General features: G+C 39.9%; 1 protein-coding gene across 5 annotated transcripts in view; it reads left to right on the forward strand.

Annotated features, from left to right (window-relative positions):
- Positions 1-20,117, forward strand: part of AGAP1 (ArfGAP with GTPase domain, ankyrin repeat and PH domain 1) — a 589,050-nt gene that overhangs the window by 447,967 nt on the left and 120,966 nt on the right. For all 5 annotated transcript variants that reach the window (XM_019492038.2, XM_014594255.3, XM_059727176.1 and 2 more), the window contains one exon: positions 1,217-1,378. In XM_019492038.2, coding sequence (XP_019347583.1) covers positions 1,217-1,378 — 162 coding nt within the window. The remainder of the gene's footprint in view (positions 1-1,216; positions 1,379-20,117) is intronic.

The raw sequence follows: 20,117 nt of genomic DNA on the forward strand, positions 1-20,117 counted from the left end.
AGTATTATTTCTTTCAATCAGGGATCATTTCATAAAATAGATAAAACTATTGTTAAATGATACTCCTGAATATTTTATGACTGTAGAAGTGGAGAAAAGTTGGCACTTTTTAAAATTAAATTTTCTGAAATCCTTTGGGACTCATATTTAGATGCACATGTTTTAAAATTACTTAAAAATGGTATGAGATTAAAGATATACTTATAACATTTCATGCATAACATTTTCCATTTATATTGTATCAGCAAAAGCATAACTTGAGTTCAGTCCATTGGATTTTACAAATAGGTCGTCTGTTCAAATTCTCATTCAGCATTTTTGTTTTTGCTTTTTATATCAAATAAGTTGGTTATGGATTGCTTTCATGCATTAGTCCTAGGTTTTCCCATCTTTAATTGAAGACTTTTGATGCAGACATCTGTGCCTATGCAGTGTCCCATCACCTGCAGTTGGGTATTAATTTAGACATTAGTGGGGCTGCATATAAGTGAGAAGCTCTCACTAACAGATGCAGTTTCTAGGTTTTCACATATGACAATGGCTCAGCAATAAAGAATCAAATGAGACTTTTTTTTTTTTGCCTTATTCGAAAGAGAGAGGAATTTTAAACCATTTTAATGGATTGTATGCTACAAGAAAAGATCTTTTTCTGCTGGTATTTTTTTTTATATTTCATTCCATCAGGGTATGTTAAAATAAAATTAAGATTGTCAAGTTACACACGGTGTAGGTTAGGAAAATAAATGGCTTTTATGGGGTGCCAAAGCTATTCTTCCTAAAATTGAACCCAAAATTGTGGGTTCAACTTGTAATCGGACCAATACAGTAAGTTATTTTGGTGACAGGAAACTGTTAATGAGAAAACAGAATACCTGGTTAAAAAAAATAAATCTATCTTTGTGCCTCAGTTGAATTCCCATTAAAATCTATTTAAAGACTCAAGTTGACTAGGATTGGAGCCGGGACCTTGTCCAGGTTGCTCATTAATACTTTCTGCAAGAAGACTAGAGTTTTGGGAGATTTTCCTCGGTCATTGGATGGTAGCAAATTAACAAGAACCAGAATTTGCCTTAAAGGAGGTAACTAAGTGACATCACATAACTTTAATACCCTGTAACATTCTTTTTGAATGGGAACAGTCTGGTTTTTATTAAAATGATGCAGTAGTCATATTTTATTTTTATTTTACCTCTTTCCAATTTTTGTCAAATTGCAGATACTGGTTTGGGAGATTCTGTGTGCTCAAGTCCAAGTATATCCAGTACTACCAGTCCCAAACTGGATCCTCCACCTTCCCCTCATGCCAACAGAAAGAAACATCGCAGGAAGAAAAGCACTAGCAATTTCAAAACTGATGGTATCTCAGGCACTGCTGAAGGTAAGCTTTCTACATCGTGTGCAGTTCCAAATTCCCACTCATTGTTCCTGGAAGCCTCTGTGTTTTTTGTGAATTTGTTGGATATTACTTTAACTTGACTGTTGGACTTTTGTTCTAAAGTTGAACCAAACATGCAGGCAAAAAGCCATAAACTTAATTTGTCATTTACCAGCTGAATGGTTTCTAGATATCAAAAAAGCACTAATTTCTGTAATCTTAAAAATCTTGCTTCAACAAATGTTTACTTTCAGGGACATCCTTCAGCTGATGTTCTGTCACACTCATTATCACTATCAGGAATGAGGGTTGGACCTGTTTTTAAGGCAAAACTAAATCATGGCCCACTCAGCAGTGAATGGATATTGATGGGATGTATATGTCCTCATTCAAAATTGCTTAAATCCTATATTATCTTCAAGCAAGTTCCTTGATCTGGAGGCAGTCATCAGTGCCACTGATGCTTCCTATTGTTTGAATATTCAGCTGCTTATAGAAAGGATGAATTACTTAAGGAGAAAAGGGAAAAGGGAGAGTTTAAATGTTTGGGTTCATTTTTAAGTACCAGAAAGCAAAGGCCAAGTAGAGGGTTTTTTTTCTTTTAGCTTAGCTTACTCTTTCCATTGCGGTCAGTGTTAGCTGTTCAATAGCCTGCAGAAGAGGTAACAATATATATAGTAGCTAGCTATCATATAAAAACATACTTATCTTTAGAAAAGAAGAAAAGAAACAAGCTATGATTCAATCGAATGAGCTCCAGAAAAAAAATGAACAAGGGTAGTTGGAACGCATAGAAACTGGGGACTCAACATATAAGGAAAGATGAAAAAGGGAGACAATGGGATAACAGTGTGGAGAAAGCGGGAGTGTTAAGTAAAAAAAGCATATGGTTGTAAGCTTTGGAGAGTAAAAACTGCTAATTCAGTATCAAAGAACAAGGGGCAAGTTCTGAAAAAAAATGACAACTGTAGACAGCTGAGACATTCAAATAGAGATGTGATAATAGTATACAACTGAGAAGGGACATATTAAGTACTACTTAGTCATCCTTATTTTACATATATTTTCATTTCTTGCTTATGCTTTTATTACATCTGTATATCTTTATTTCTTTGGTTATCTGTATGTACCCTTTATTTTTAAAACATTGACTTTCACCATAAGAATTTCTAATGTTTTTTCTCCATGTAACTTCACTATCTTTATAGCTCCACTCCCTTTAATCCATGGCTTTGTAGTCAAATTATATATTTAACCTGTCTTGTCTTTTTCCTCTTCATTTTCTTTATGGGCCTCAGTTTTCTTTCAGGGTGCAAAATTAAAGTTGGGCATTATCAAAAGCAGGGGTCAGACACCTACAGCCCATGGGCCAAATGTGACCCATGGACCTGGGGCTTTGACCGCAGGAGGTGTCAGCATCAGTTGCTTTCACCTGCCGCTGTGGGGAAAATTACTGGCTGAGGGTAGTCTCCCCATACCGCTGTAGAGAAAAGCTGTGGTGGTAGGCACTTTCCCCATGTCGCCAGAGTCAGCCCGAGCAGGGTGCGGGGCCTGGGGCAAATCAGCCTGTGTGGGACCCCACTCTGATCCTGGCTCCAAAGAAACTGCCGCCACTGTCGCTGCCATCGGTGGCAAGGATACTGAGTGGCTGGACTTCACGCCACCACTGCTCCGTCCCGCTCCGCGGGCCTCCCAAAGCATGGGGCCCAGGGCAGTCGCCCTAATTCGCCACCCCCCCCAGGGATGGCCCTGCACGTTGCCCACCTGCCCCGCTCTGACCTGAACTGGCTGAGTGGCCCACAGTCTAAAAACATTACCAGCTGCTGATCAAAACCATTGAACTCATTATCTGTTTTCAGTGAAGTTAAAAGGAGCTGAGACTAGACAGTCCTGAAGGACTTCTGAAAAATCTCATACTTAATAGTTAAACTGTATAATTTACAAAGGAGGATGAACATTATCTTCCTGGATTAACTGTGCCATAAAACAAAAACTTGAACCATTGATAGCAACTGACTGTTTGCGAGTTCCCTACCTTTGTGTCTTATGACATTATAAAAATGTGTTTATCAGGGTACTATGCCATACAATAGTAGCACTTTTAGGTATGTAAACATGATTCGCAAGATAAACCCAGAAATTTCACATAGAAATCCATAGTTGTAGTCTTTCTGAGTTCTTTACAGCAGAAAAACTGCACTATTATTTTTCTGTAGTCAAAAAAAGAGTGAAAACTTAAGAGCTGGCATTTTTGGAGGGGTTCCTGGAATCTATCCAGGGACACCTCAAGCCTAAAAAGGTTCAGAACTACTGTACTACAGGCATAAAAATGACAAATCTGAACACAAATTCACACCATCTACGAATAGTAACCAAACACCACAGAAGTCAATCAGATTTGGGGGAATATCCATGCATGTCACAAAGTGAACCACAAATGCAACTTAATTTGAAGCAAACACTCAAAAAAGGAAACCTCTAGTTTTGAGGCCTTAAATTTCTAGTATGCAGCATGTTTGAAATAATTTACAAATCCGCCCATATTGCACCTTAGAAATAGGGCAATCTCTTGTCCTCCCTCATCTAGTTTTCTCAATGAAAATTTCACGTATGCAAATAAGAGATATGGTTTGTGTGACTGCAGTGTCTTTTAAAACTATATCACAGGAAATATCTGCAATTCTCGATGTAAGAAAATCATTTCTGTAATAAAAAGAGGGTAACTAAGATTTTGCTGGAGCACCTTGTAGGTCTGTTTACTTGTGTGGTTTCACAGAGGTAGGTACAATCTAAATATTTGTAAGTTTACCAAAGACAAAATTTAAACTTGACAAAGCAGCTAAACTACATCAGAAAACTCAAATTCAGAAAACCTGGGCTCTCTTTAAAAAAACAAAAATGCAAAGCCTATTTGTAGACTGACATTTGAAATAGCCAGGGACCACTACAAATCAACCTAAAAGCCACTGAATAGCATTGCCCAAATCTTTTGCTTTGATCCTGGAATACCTGAATGAAAGCAAATGATTTGAATAACTCTACTCAGTGGATTTTAAGCTGATTTGTATTGGTCCCTGGCCAGTTTCAAACGTCAGTCTACAGACATTTAAGCTAGGGACAGACATTACACATAAACCAGTTTAAGCGATCAGAAACTGGTTTAAACCTGTAACTGAACAGACATTCGGTGCACATAAACCAGTTTCAAAATGGCCGAAACTGGTTTGAGATAAACTTGGTTGAATATAGTATCCGAGTTAACTGATTTTGGTCAAACCGGTTTATGCACTGTCTGTCCCAGACCCCTTCCTGGTTTAACTTAAACTAGAATCCCCCAGCATCCTAGATGCTTTGCAGCCCTGGGTGGGGCTCTCAGCTCCAGAGAGCTGAGCTGGCCCCTCCCTTCTGCTCCCTGGCTGGAGCTCTGGCAGAGACAGCAGGCACAGCAGCATCTGCCTGGCTTCCCACTGTCCCCCCCACTTCCTGCCCAAGCAGGGATTCCCCCCCACCCCTGTCCCAGAGCCCAGATGGTAGCCAGTATGTGGTATGCTAGCTAATGCTTAGAGGTGTCTGTGTAAGGTAGACAGGACAGTATCCACTTAAGGCTTTTTGGAGCTAATCAACAGGTCAGCTGGTAACATTGCTCTGTTCCTTCCTTGGAAAAAGCTGTTTAAGAAGAGCTTGAACTAATGAGAGAGGCTTTTGTTTTGTTGATGGGCTGATAAATGCTCTGTTATCAACTCCCTGTGTAACTCCCTGCTGTGCAAGTAAATGCTGTGTAACTCCCTGCTGGTTGGTCAGGAGCAACAAGAGTGGGGGTGGGGGGCCTCCCTAATCAGAGTTTCCTGCCGGGTCCTAGCCACCCCCTCCCCCCCTCAGCTCAGCAGTGTAGAACGATAGGAAGATCTGCTATACTGCCCCCCCCCCCCCCCAGCTTCTAGCCTCACCCACTGCAGGTGCCTGCATTTCTTCAGCAGGGATGTCTGCGCGGTTACAAACCGGTTCAGCCTAGCCAGGTTAAACTAACCTGCAAAGATTGAATCAGCTCAGGCTCAGGCTTTTTTTATTTCTGTCCCTAGCCTTAGATTGTATCTTTCAGTTTTTTCTCTCCTTGCAAGTGGCTGTTTTAATCAAATACTCACTGTGGTGGAAATGGCATATATTGAGTAGTGTTCAACCAACAGTCCATGGAGCCCTGTCATCTGACCTATGGGGCTCCCCACAGGTCCTAAAGTTTGGCTGTGGCAGGAGAGCTGTGACAGTGTTAATTGCCTGTAGACTGGTTTTGTGCAGAATTGAGGCCGTGGACCAGACCCACATGCCACATCAAGGCCACAGATTGGCCCTGTATCACTCATCTGGTCCATGGGGCCAGCGATACTTTGGGTACCATTGCCATACATAAACCTTAGTCATTAATGAAGTCCAGGCTTAGCTGTTGATGGTACTTCTCTCTTTCGTGGTTTTTCCTAATGGCTATGTTGGTGTTTCAGCCCATCTTCCCAAACATTGGTGGAAGGAGTAGTTTGACTTCAACTTTTGTCTTCCTACTGCATTTTAAAGCAGTCAGGCACACAACTGCAGCAACATTTTCTAGTTGTAAAATATAGTGTCTTGACCACTTTTTACATAAAAACAAATCTGCTCACTTCTGAAAGGGTTGGTTCCCACATTAAATACCAATAATCTAAATAATCTGGATTCACTGGAGAGAAGATGATGTGGAGACATTATTGGAAAACTTCCTGTATTTCAGTAAGTAGAGGTGCCTTGCTTTGTTACTGTAAAGCATCAGTGAATTGGATATGTCAAATAACAGTAAAGCCTTCATTTTGAGTTATATCATGAGATGCTCACTGTAAACTGAAGGATGTTTTTCCTGCCGTTGTTGCTGTGATTTCAGTTCCTGTACATATGACTTAGTTAGCTGGGCTACTTCTTCAGCGTATCTGCAACAGCATGCAGTTAAGCACAAGCTGCAAAATCCACCCAAGCAGTTGAGGTAAGTACTTGGTTAGCTCTCAGTGAGCTGTTTACTCTCTTGCCTACACTGCTAGAAATATCAATGATAGTTCAATGATAGTAAAGATATGTCTGCATAAGCTACAGTCACAGCACTAACTTTAGCACTGGTCATGACTCATAGCCTGAGATAACAGTACCAGTGCTAAAGTTGGGGATAAAGAAGGGGGCATATCAGATTAGTCAGTAGAGAGAGGAGCAAAGTTACTTTCCTGAATTGATTAAATATTATAGGATTTGTGGTAGTTATCATCTTAAGACTATCTTATTTGGTATAACTAAATGTAAATTACTACCTTACAAACACCTGAGTTCTGGACTTCCCTGGACAATGAAATTGCCCAGGATTGCATAATATAAACACTTATGATCCAAAAGCATCTTCCTGTAAAAAGATCCTAGGATATTAAGACTGAATGGTAGGGCCCATGAGGTAATGTAGTCCAGCCCCCTGCTCCAGGCAGGATTAGCCCAGCTAAGTGTCTGTCTAACCTGTTGTTGAGGACTTCCAACTGATGGAGAGTCTGCAATTTCTCTAGGTAGCTTGTTCCAATGCTTGACCACCCTCATAGTCTGAAAGTTCCTCTTAACCTCCAGCGTAAATTTCTCCTGCTGCTGCCTGAGGCCATTGCTCCTAGTCCTAGAGCCACAGAGAAAGGTCATCCCTGCCCTCTCTAGACTTGTACATCAGGTATTTGAAGTTTGTTATCAAATCCCTCCATAGTCTTCTTTTCTCCAGACTAAATAAGCTTAGTTCTTTAAGCCTTCCCTCAGAGGCATTGTTTGCCAGGCCCCTAATCTTTTTTGTTACTCTGTGCTGGCCTCTTTCCAAACTGGCCACATCCTTCTTGAAGTTTGGGACCCAAAACTGGACACAGTACTTCAGGGTAGGCCTCACCAGTGCTAAATGGAATGGAGAAATCACTTTCCTTGATTTGCTGGGGACACTCCAGTTAATACAACCCAGTATGTAGCTGGCTATTTTGCAACAAGTGCATATGGTTGGCTCATTCAGTTTATGGTCTACTGTAACCCCCAGGTCCTTCTCTACAGTACTTTATCCTAGCCAGTCATTCCCCAGACTGTATTTATACATACCATTATTCTATCTCAGGTACAGGACTTTGCATGTGTCCTTGTTGAATATCATCTGATTGATTGTATACTATTTCTCCAGTCTGTCCAGGTCATTCTGGATCCTAGCCCCATTGTGGAATATCTGCAACTCCACCCAACTTGGTGTTGTCTGCAAATTTGCATGCACACAGTCCCATTTTCCAAATCATTAATGTTCAACAATACCAGACCCAGGACAGAGACCCCTGGGGAACCCCACTTGATACCTTCTCCCAACTAGACATTGAACCATTGATGACTGCTCACTGACCCTGATGATCCAACCAATTATGTATCCACCATACAGTACTCTAGTCTGTATTTTCTTAGCTTGTTAATGAAAACGTTATAAAAGACGGTCTCAAGAGCCTTGCTAAAGTCAAGGTGTATCACATCCACTGATTTACCCCCATCCACTTTTCCACAAGAACTGAAACTTTGGGTTTTGTGATACTGCAAACATAAAACTATCCAGTTTGAATCCTGTTCATGTGCACAAGAAATTGTTTTTCATCCCTCATATCCTTTCCTAACACGCTTTTCTATGGGCTGCTCTTCATTAAAAACCTCATCTGGAAGTGGACAGAAAAAATGTTATTTACAACATTTGCATTTAAAGTTATATAGGTCTGTATTCCAACAAGGGCTGGCAAGCTCTATGTTCTAGCCTTTGTTTTTGTGTGTGCAACTCTGGGAGCTTTTAAGACATGATTCTTAAGAATGTGCCCAGCAGCTTCTGAAAATAGGCCCTTTCACAGTATCTCAAACTGGGTACCCAAACTGATATAAAAGTGGTGTCTGAACTTCTATGTTAATTGATTGAATAGGTAAATGTTTGGGACTCACAACTGTTGTTCAAGAGCTGCTTGCTTTTACCTACCTGCATTGGGAATCAACAAAAAAAAATATTTAAAGTTGGTAGGTTTTAAATTAATTCATTATTACCACTCAATTCCATTCATTATCATTTAGTTCACCCCATTTATTTACTGTACAGAGCAATGTAGTAAGTATTGTTGAATATATATATATTGTTGAATATATATTTTGTAATTGTGGAAATCTGTAAATTTGTAAAATACCAGACTAGAAAGATGGAATGTGAAATAGATTAGTTTAGTAGTTATGTGTCTTATCTTGAAACAGTCTTTTTTTTCTGGATTCAGAGGTTTTGTGCTGCAGTTTTCCTGAAGGCACAAGAATTTTATTCTTCATCTCAAAAAGTGAGGGTAGCAAAAGGTTTAAGTACATCTTCCTTCCATGCCTGGATAGAAATTTAGGCAATGTAAACTATATTTGACTGTAATTGTAATCTGTGATGCCAAATGTGCCTGTAAATTTAAGTCTTAAATCTCCAAAGGTTACCTTCAAAGGCCCAGGGTCAAAACAGCCTTTAGTTTTAATTCCACTGATCATCAGTGGTGTCATTCAGTGCCTTGAAGGAGATATAATAGTGGACTATCACTGAACACCTGAGAAACAGGAGGGCAGAAATTAATAAAATCTAGACCGAATCTACAGAGATTCACTTTTAACCAAGGTACAAAGGTCACTAGTTGGGAAACCTTCAGCCTTAGTTGTCACAGACGATCCTACATAAAAGGTTTGCTGTTGAAAGGCCGTTATGTTGATGCTGAGGAGTGGAAGACAAGGGAGGTGAAACTCATCTATTGTTTTAGCCTACTTCATTGCGGACTAAACAAGTTGAAAGGTTCTTTCTGGTCTTTAAAACTCCTGTTAACTCCAGGGTGAGAAGAGGCTGCTCGTTCCGCCTTCCTGGTTGGAGGAAAAGGTGCACAGTGGTGGTCAGCAGAAAAGGGGGATTCTGGGAAGGATGAGTCCCAGGATTAAATGGTGGTTATTATATACCTACATATCTAGAAAAAGACAGTTGTAGAATAAAAAGGAAAAAAAATCTGTCTCAAGTGATCCAACTATTTGCTTGGTATATTGGAAACTGCAACATTTTTATAGTGTTTAGTACATCGTCTTACTGTGATATGTTTTGAACTGACTTTTTTGTGGAAAAAATTACAAGTATTCTTTATAGGTTTATGAAAATAAGGGACACCTTAGAATCTTATTAGCATCAGATACCTCAATATGCACAAAACTGTTTCATCAGTGAAAGGTAATAGCTTTAATTACAAAATGTCTTGATCCTTTTCTACACAATTTGAACAGGATAGAAAAGGAGGGAAATGTTTTTAAACAGGAATGTTTTCTATAACAAAGTTTAAATTTAGTATTGATTAGGAACAGAATGTTTCACATTGCAGGACCTCTTCTGCTGTATTATGGAAGCCATACTTCAACATTTTGGTTAGTCTATCTTGTAGTTAAAGAGTAGATGAAACAAGTATGTTAAAGGCAATTATGAATGTAGTTCTAAGTAAGCAACTACTTGTACAGTGAACATCCTGCAAAAATTAATATCACCCCCACAAAATCTCAGTGTGCAGCAAAGATTATCTAAAACTAAAATAGTTCAATTAAAGCTAATAAAATGTTATTAAATAAAATCAGGGTTTTTTTTTAAAGAGTATTAACATTCGTTATGATGGGGGCTGTCATAAATACTTAAACTTGATATCCATAGAGATGATGAAGTGTTGCTAAAATGTTTGTTATGAGATTCTTCTGTTAAACAAACCTCTACAGTTTGGTTAAAATAAGAGCATGGCAACTATTTGTATAGCTTGCACTTACACTTATACTCTTCTTATGTTATTTGTTCAGCCTGAGGCAGCTTCGTAAAGGAATGTTATATATCCTGAATGTAGAGTGTTTCCTCATACCATCAAGACCTGCAGCACTCTTCTCCCAAAATTCCATTAAAAAGATGGATTTTCCAGTGTTCTTTGGAGATGAATGGGTTATTTTGGACTGATGGAGTGAACCTAGTTCTAAAGTTGAGGCAACGTATATAGAGAAATGCCCAGTGATCAACTTACCCTGGTTTATACCAGCACTTTTCATGCACGTAGTTGGAGCACTAAGGCATGGGGAAAAGGGTGGTCTTTCAAGATGGCAAATACTAGTGACTGGATACACAGTGTGTTTACACCGATGTTATATACACTGATTTTGCACACCACTGTAGATTACACCAGGATCTGGAGTGGGCAGATGAACAGCTCTTTTGAGGTAGTTTCCATCAGTAGAGACTATTACAGTGCCATACCATTCAGTGGCAAATAATCTTTATATTAAGTCAGTGGTGTTCGACCTCTCTGGCTCTGTAGACTGGATGAGTGGTGTGGAGCAGGTGCACAGGTTGAATCTCATGCACAGGATCAGTGCTCAGCAAGATCCAGTGCAGGGTTGGTCTATGGGTGCAGTCTGGCCCACCAGGGCACTCCAGCATGGCAGATTCAGCCTGTGCCTGAAACCATGCATCAGATCCAGCCATGGAGCAGCCACACACTGGTGCAGTCTGACATGTGGGGGCCTATCATCTGGACCACAAGGCTCCCCATGGGTCCAGAAATTTTGCATTAGGGGGGCAGTGGCAGCATTAACTGCTGCAATTCTGGGAGCAATTAAAGCTGCTGCCACTCCCCCACCATCAAATTTCCAGACCTATAGGAAGCCCCAGTGCTTACACAGGTATACCGTACACCAGTGTAGTTTTCACACCTGATTTTTTCTAAGGGTGATTTTTATATTAGCTTGAAGTAAGTTACAGTAGCATAGGGCTATGCATTGTGAGTGCATCTACATGTGCTTTTAAGGCAATGAAGTAAACTCCAGCACAGTTTATACCAGAGTCTGCATGTGCACCTGGGAACACAGTGTTTTGAGCTGGGGTGGAGCAGCCCCAGACTGGCAGGGGCCACTGGTGGTGGTGTTGGGCAGCAGAGGGGCTAGCTGAGGCATGAAGATGCTACAGCATGGGGCTAGGCAGGAGGCAGCCTCTACCCTTTAGCAGCCTTGTGCCCCAGCCAGCCCCTGTCATTGTCTACACAAATTTCAGTGCATGTAATTACTCTGCCGTAGGATAGCACTGTCCCTGACAGTACTATCCTATGTCAGAGTTAATTAACTTACTGTGTCCTAATACCAGTGCATGCGTAGATGGTGACACTTTTCCACAGAGCTAATTAGTCAACTCTGCAGTAAAGTGTGCGGGCCGGGAGCGGTCCGAGGCCCTCGGGCGCACGGCGGGCTGTGGCCAGCAGCCCTGGCACACGGGTCGGGGAATGCAGGCCGGCGGACTAGAATTAGGCACAGACGCGTAGCAGTTGATTAAAGATTATTTTACTTACACCGTAGATGGTCGCGGTGCAGGCAGGAAAACTTGCTTGAGTTGCAGTTACAGACAGGAAAGAAGAGAAGCGGACAAGAGTTCCTTCCACGCGAACCTCTAGCCCAATCCCGTTGAAGGCTCTAAACACGCGAGCCCGTCGTGTCAACCAAAGAAAACAACTCGGAGAAGAGCTCTGGATATACTCACACGACATTTGCTAGGCTCCGTGGAACTTGCGCGCAGGGAAGGGGTTCGTCGAGGGATCGTTCGGCAACGGGGAGAGGCCAGAGGTTGATCAGACCCCTATAGCCTTCTTAAGGTACACGCTGGGTCCAATAGGCTCCGCAGCGCTTAGAGATTTTCACGAGACGTGAAGTTCTCCTCCTCCTGATGGTTGTGGAGTCCTCCCTTGCGGGGTTCTCCTTGGAGTTCTCCAATTTGGGCGGAAACCGCTCAAGCCTCTTATACGGCTAGCGAGCCAATCGCTAGCTGCCACGTGGGAATAATTTAGAACTGGCCAATAGTGGGACACAAATTTGCATGCGGGTGGCTGGAATTCCTTTGCACCGTGCATTTCTCTTTGCAACTGAGAAATGCACCTTGCAAAGAAAGCTCCTTGTGGCGGGAAATAATTCAGCAGTGCCGAAGCACACACAAACAAAATCACACCCTTGGGTTGTAACATAAAGCACACATGTAGATGCACCCTCTGTGTCTACTCTTTGTTTACATTACTATTAATGTGTGTCCAAACCTTCATCGTTTTAGAGTTCATAGATCAAAACCAAGTCCTTTAAATTCTGTGCAGTAACTCATAACTAGGTACTGCAAATGACAACGTGCTAGCATTGGGAAATGTTCATATAATGCACCCAGAATTAAACAAAAAGGTGCACCCTGAAAAGTGCACAGTCTTCTTTTTGGGAGACAGATGGTATCAACTGACTAAGACCTTACTCTTTGATTCATACTGTATAAAACAGGTTAGTGATTAATAAGGCTGTTTGTACTGATGACTTGCTCATGGAAGTGCCCTCTGATTTTTTGCATGTAAATCTGAGACCTGGAATTCAGTGGGGAGCATGTGAATCATTCTGATCTTATGCTGGATTTATGAATCATAGTTGACATTTGACATTATGTTCTAAAGACTTCTTAATTAGAAGCTACACACTCCAACAGAATCTGAGATGAATTATGGGAAAAGTTACCAATGTAGGGAAAGCAAATTCCCATGTTAGATTACAAGACAATTCCTGACAATAGCATTCCTGTTCATTACTTTGTCTGCTGTGACCCATGTAATAGAAGATAATTCCTTTCTTAATGGAAAAGTCCTAGAGTGGACTGTAGGATCCTATGAAAATTCTACTTTAAAAGCATAGAGTGACTATACAGTGATGATCATTTTCTGAGGTTTTAGAATTACCATACAGAACATGATAAAGAAGTACATTTCTGTTAAAAAGTTCAAATACGTTTGGTGTCCAAATGAATCACTCGTCAGAAGTTTGCTTTTGGGATAGGTGCAGATATGAGCATAGGCAGAATGTAATCTTTCTGAAGAAGACCTTGCGTGCTCAGTTGCACCATTCTAAAGTACCTGACCTAGTAAGAAAACAATGTGTGGTCCAATGTGTCTAAATCCAACAGAGACAATAACTAGGTATTCTGCTGTGCGCCAAGACTCTCTTCAGTTCCCCATTCTTCTGTGCTTACATAAGGGCTTTCCAAGCAGGTCATCTGAACAAGGCAGACGTGGCAAGTCTCATTTACAGTAAGGGAATCCAGGTGTATCCTGGTGCCACCTACATCTAAAGAAAGTAACAGTGAAAATGTTTTCAAGGGAGCAGAGAAGATTCTCTCCATAATGGTAGCTCCCTTGGTTCTGTCACTTCCCTTGTTATTATTGTATCAGAATGTATTGCCTTTGGAGAAAGAGTTGCTTTCTTCCCAGTAACATGCTTGAGTAGTGTTGAGCAGCATTCTTAGGGTCCAGAATTCAGGAACAGCTTTCAGATTCAGAGACTCTTCCTTGCCTTTCCACTCTTTCTCCCCATGCAGGTTCTTTGGCATGTTGTTTGTGGCTTCTCTTCTGGAGGTGCTGTAAAATGAAAGTAAATAGAGCAAAGTTAGTCTACATCCAGATGATTTTACTAAATAAAAATTAAAAACAAATTGAAGACAGACTCTAGTGTTCATATCTAGTTCATTTGTTTTCCTTAAGTGTGCTGACTTGCACAGGAGATATTTTGGAAACACCAGCTGCCAGGACTTACAGCTTGTGACCTATTTTACTAACTGCCCATGTTTTTGTGATCCTGATGGTTACAATTTATGATAGAGGTGTGTGGAAGTTTAGATTTTTCTAACCAGGAAGATGGCATTACTTCCCTTTCCTTTTCTTTTCTAGATTAACTTCTGGTTATTCTAAACTGAGCCCCTATTGATTTTTGTATCTGTCCATCATTCCTTTCCCATAGGTGCTTGTGTGCCTTAATCTTCTCAAGTTATAGAGTAACTTCCATGGGTAGACAGAACAGGGGAGTTAAGTTTAGATGTATTGGGCCTAATGTATCAGCCCTCTGGGGATCACAAGCATCAATTTCAGTCATATACATATTATCTGCTGACTTTATGTAGAGCATCTGTGCTTGTGATATTGCTCCAGTACACTAATACAGCCTAGAATGACATCTGCTTTTAATGGGGTATGTCCCATTCTAAAATACGGGTAAGTTAAGCTCATCATTCTTCCTAAAGAGGGAGACGCAAACTATGACTCACTTATGCGTTTATGTGGCACATGAATGAAGGAAGAGTTTTGTGACAAGAAATCACTGGATACCTGGAGTCATCTGTGGAATTAACTGTCCCCCAGTTTCTCAAAAATTGTCCTAATATTTTTCTTATAAAATAAGAAAACGTGTGTTGGGAAGTGGGGTTTGTTTTTAAACCTTTGTTAAGTATATGGAACCAGATGTTATGTTAGTATTCAGCATTCAAAAAACTTCTTTGTTTTTACTTCAGGCAGAGACAATGGCAAAAAAAAAGCCCCAAACAAACAATCTTGTCCTGAATTTTGCTTCCCCTGGAAGCAGTTGGTGCTTTACTAGAAAGACCAGCCCTCCCCATTTGCGAAATGTTGCCCTGTATGATTTTAGTTTTGATGCTATTGTGGTATTGATGTTGCCATTACAGGAAGGCATTTACAAGACAGCCTTCAGTTGAGGGAAAGTCCGTATCGCTGTATATTTATTTCAGACTCCTAATCATTGAGTTATTTCAAGCCTACATTGTTGTTCTAAGTTTTAATCAAATACTTGCCTTGAATTGGCTGTCAGATTTAGTCAGCAACACTGTATCTTTCTAGCTGCAATGTACCTTTCGTGCCGTATGTAAGATTTTTGCCTAGCTTGCTGCATGTTTGTTTAATACTCTGTTCATTAATCTACTTGTCTACCTTTCCAACCCCTACACCTTTCTTTTCATAGATCTAGATTGCCTATAATAGATGTTCTGCATTAAATATAGTGTGCATCTCCAATAAAAGGAGTAGGTAAAAAGAAAACTTCAACAGGCCCTGCCATTTACTACTCCTCCTTCCCCCCCCCCCCCCCCACCACACACACACAAAATTAATAAAGGCTTCTTTTGTAAGTGGGAAATGGAGAAAATTGGCCATTTGTCTGTGAGGTAATAGGCTTTGCTATAATATGAAAATCTATCAAATGATTAAATTCAGCGACATTAAATCAGAGTTCATGAAAAGAGAATACTGCACACAGTTTAATTCTATTTAATTTTTGAGGAAAAAAAGCAAAGAAAAATTGTTTGAGTTTCTCTTAAGCTGATTTCTCTGTGCTTTTTCTTAAAAGTGCCTTTCTAGTTGCCACACAGTGATGTGATCATTATCTGTCACCTCGTCGCCTTGCTGCCTCAACACGCAGTAAAATAAAAAAATAAAAAAGACCAGAGGAGCTTGTGAAGTATGACTTCCTATCCCAAGACTCATTGCCTGCGATTCGTACCGCTTGACAGTAATGATCTTATTACAGTACTCTGGACCTTGAAGAGATTTCATGAGGAGAGTGAAAGGACGTGCCTCCATGTAATCAAGTGGCGCTGAATATTCCACGCGTTTTTGATCACACACTGATTGGGCACAGTTTTAGCCCATCTTCTAGTCAATTATGCATGGCCCCTTGTGCTCCTGTGATAGTCAGAAACATTGATAGCTGTTGTCTGGGTTTTGGCAGCCAGCCAGGGGTTTGAAGTGCCTTACGCACAGTCATTCCAGGATAAGTGCTTTTTAGTTGGAATTGATTACCTTTCTTTAGGTTTTGCTTAATAGCAAAACTGCATTGGAGAGGGCTTCAGGTGAAAAATGGACATATTAGCCATTTAAAGTATCTGAACTCCTAGTCAATTTTTAGCTTTCCCCTGTTTCCATCTAATTTATATTTAATGATGGTAACGTTGGATAATATTTAAGATATTTCATTTCAGTTGCTGCTGAGCACACATGTTGAGCACATGTTAAATTATAGTGTATCAATTTTCAGGTTTTCCAAATTAATCCAGTTTAACCTTCAAACTGCAAGAGGATGTGTTTTTCGATGCCTGAACTAGTGGGTACTCTGTTTAGCAGTGAATGTTAAAGATAACCTGATCATTTAGACTGAACACCATTCCTAATCCCACAATGAGGATAATTTCTTTCTAAAAGAATCAAGGGAATATATTGTCTCTTTGTTCTTGGTTTAGATTCTTATATATTAGATGGTGATCAGACTTTGTTAATTTCTTTCATGTAAAAATGTCTTGTCTCTTAGTAGAGATCACTCCTAACATCAGAAGAAAAATCACTGTTTGATCATTTAATATCAAGGGCCTGAATATTACACTTTAAATAATTGTCTGTATGACCTTGTACTATAGCTTAGAAAATGGCTATCTTTCCAGCACCAAAAATGTAGCATTTTACTTCTGAATAATCTAAAGAATAGAATTACCTTGGGTTAGATCTGAATAACCTAAAGATTATTCTGTGTAGATTCTCTATTCTATGTAGGTTAGAAAACAGAGAAACATATATATAAATTTAAGCCATTGTGGATATGTAGAGGCTACAAAGTGTGTGCATGTGCGTGCGTGCACACATGCACATTCTGCATATATATGTATGAATTCCAGGAATAAAAAGGAGATATATAATAAACTTTTTATCTAAGCTGGATATCAAATCTGCAGCAACTTCACCTATGGTCTGAACTTGGCATTCAGGGAAGGACTGCCAGTGAGAAGATTAATTTATGTGGAAATGCACAAATTCTGTTCCAGTTGTCAACAGTTGAACGTATGCACTTGTGAAATAAAACAGCCTCACACAAGTAGGAAAAAAACATTGGTGCTTTAACCATATGAGCTTGCCCCTCTAAAGTCCTCCATCATGGAACTGCATCACTCAAGCAGACAGAACAGCAGAATCTCCAGGGTTGCTGTGAAGATCTGAACAAAAGCTCAGCACCCCTTACATTCGAAAAGTGAAACTTCCCTTTTGGAGCCTAGCACTGTTTGGAAGATCCAAAAAATCCAATAAAAGGGAAACAGTGGAGTCTGGTAAAAATTGTCCCTAATTTAACCAACCTTACTCCTTATAAAATAGCTTTGACTTATGTAGATTTCCACTATTCTTCATCAAATCCAGTTATGACTTCTTGTTTAGAGGCCAAATCAGGAATGTCTAAGCAAGGTCATCAAAATATCTTCTTTTCCTTTAAGATCTTCAGAATATAGGTTTTCAATCCTCTTTTAATGCTTTTGAGGTTCAAGGAATGCCTTAAGTTCCAAAGGATGGATGGATATATATGTCCATACATGTATATCAGTTAAAAATATATTTAAATAAATAATATATACAAGCAGTCCTCAACTTACAATGTTTTGAGTTACAACATTTTGCACTTACAACGTTTATAAATTGACATCCTATTTCAACTTTATGACATCAGTTTCGACTTTACAACACTTGATCCAATATGATGCCATGCCAGTGAACAAGTTTGCTACATCACTCATCTCCCTGGAGAACATCTGTCCAAACTTCCTTGGACATTTTCTTTAAGAAAGCAGACAAGACTCCAGAAAAACCTGCAGCCAAGACTCCTGAGAAGACTCCAGCCAAGAACCCTTCAAAAATTCCAACCAAGAGCCTTTCAAAAAGTCCAGCAAAGTCACCTCAAAGAAGCCCTTCTAAATCAATATGATTGCTTTTTGCAATATAAATACATTAATGTAGCTATATTACTCATCTATAATTGATGAAGTCCAAAACTGTGGGGTATTTTTGGTAAAAATAGGGTATCGGGCCTTGGTTCAGGAACCCCTGCTGGGGTCTGTAGCCAGGGAGAGGGGTTAAACATCCCTTCTCCCATGTACAGAGCTATCCTGCCCTGCTTACTTAGTGCTGGTTGTGACTGTGGACTACAACTCCCAGAGGCACTTGGAAGCAGGAAGAGGAAGTAATGAACAACTCTGCAGAATCCTGCTGCTATGATTCTGGACTGCAATTAATTTAATTTCATTAATTAATCCACATAAATTTAATCTTCTCATTGGCAGTCCTTCCCTGAATGCCAAATTCAGACCGTGGGTGAAGTTGCTGCAGATTTGATGTGTAAATTAGATTAAAAGTTTATCTGAGACCTCTGGGGCAGCAGGAAGACGAAGTTAGCATACAGCCCATACCGGCTACGTGCCAGAGATCCATGCTGTAGTGCTCCCTAGCATTTGGCTTGAGCCACTGCAGGCATGTGGCTGCATTTCCTGAATCAAAAGTGAATGTCTGCTCATTGTCCACACTGTTCATACATACCTTCATTGTTTTCATGACCAACTCTAGGTATAGGGATGTCATAGCATTCTCAAGTCTTTTCTTTATTGCTCAGTTCCCAAGGACTTAAACAAGAAGGGTGGATTTAAACAATATGCATTCTTCTCTATGCAAAGGAAGGCATGAAAACTTGTCTTTATTATGTGCAATGAGGCAGTCAGTCCAGTATTACCATTGGTGGTGGTAGCAACCTGTGAATGGGTAAGAAGCTTTGTCCTGTGGGACAGAGACCAAAAGCATTGATTTTTTAGGGAAGTCTAGATCTCTGGGACTTTGAATGCATCTGTGGAAAGAGTACCAAGCTGTCAGAATCAAATTCAGATGCTTGTTTTAATTATTTATATTCCTAAGGAGAAGAAAAAGACAGCGATGGAGAAAATAACTGAGCAGTGTTGCATAGTGTTCATTTTATTCCTCCATCCACTTCCCCTTGTTTGCTTCATGTATACAGTGCATATATGTGAAATGCCATCATTTCAGAAAAACAAATGTAACACTTTATTTTGAAATTAAATTACTAGGTTTATATTCACAACAATGTTTTTTGTGGGTGAATTCTTTTACTGAAATAACTGTATGGATGGGATAGACTTAAGCTTTTGGGCAAGTTAACTTCTCGTTGCAGTTCAAGTTGTCACTTGTTACTCTTAGCTTGTCAAGGAAACAATATTTTTGGTAGAAAATTGGTTATTTATACCACACAAGTAATCACAAAAAAGTTCATAAGTGGTACTGTCTTTAGGATGTAATCGTGTGACAGCACATGGACTATGATGGTGTCATTGAGTGGTACCTTTTGTGTCACTTATTTCTGTCTCTATATTTTTTTTCTTTTTTCTCCCCCTCTCTCCCCAAGAAGCTTTTTCCCTGCTATTTCAGTTAATGTCTGAGATCAGGGATTGAATGAAAATTGTTTGTTTTAGTTCTGTCAGGGAAAGATTTGAATAATGCCGAACTGGAAGCAGAATTGTCTTGAAAGATTTCCAAGTATATGACCGTTGCACTATTTTAAAGCATGTTACTACCCTCCTTGGTAGCCTGTGGGTCCTAAAGTCATCCTAAATGCATCTCTTCTTATGCTAACATCAGTGGCCAAAAACACTTGGCACAATATCTTTGGCAGCACTCCATGTTGAAAATCTTACCTCAGTCACCCCTGCTTTCTGACATCCAAAAAAAATACAACAATATAATTTATCCACTGTGACTAATCACAGTTATCTTCTTGTACATTCATCTGGTTGCAGAATAGAGCAACCTGTCTCTTGAGCAGAACTGAACCTGCTCAGTCATATATCTTTCCTATACCTTGCATTCCTTATAGGTAGATGACAGTAAGCTACCAGGTGAAATTCAACATGCTGGTTGTCCTCTATACTTTACCCTGAATGAACTGGATCAGTTACTTAGGAAAGGTTGTCAGATTTGTCTTTATGCAGTTATATTCCAACCCTTCTGCC

The sequence above is a fragment of the Alligator mississippiensis genome, chromosome 4, assembly GCF_030867095.1.
Source record: "Alligator mississippiensis isolate rAllMis1 chromosome 4, rAllMis1, whole genome shotgun sequence".
NCBI classification, from domain to species: domain Eukaryota; kingdom Metazoa; phylum Chordata; order Crocodylia; family Alligatoridae; genus Alligator; species Alligator mississippiensis.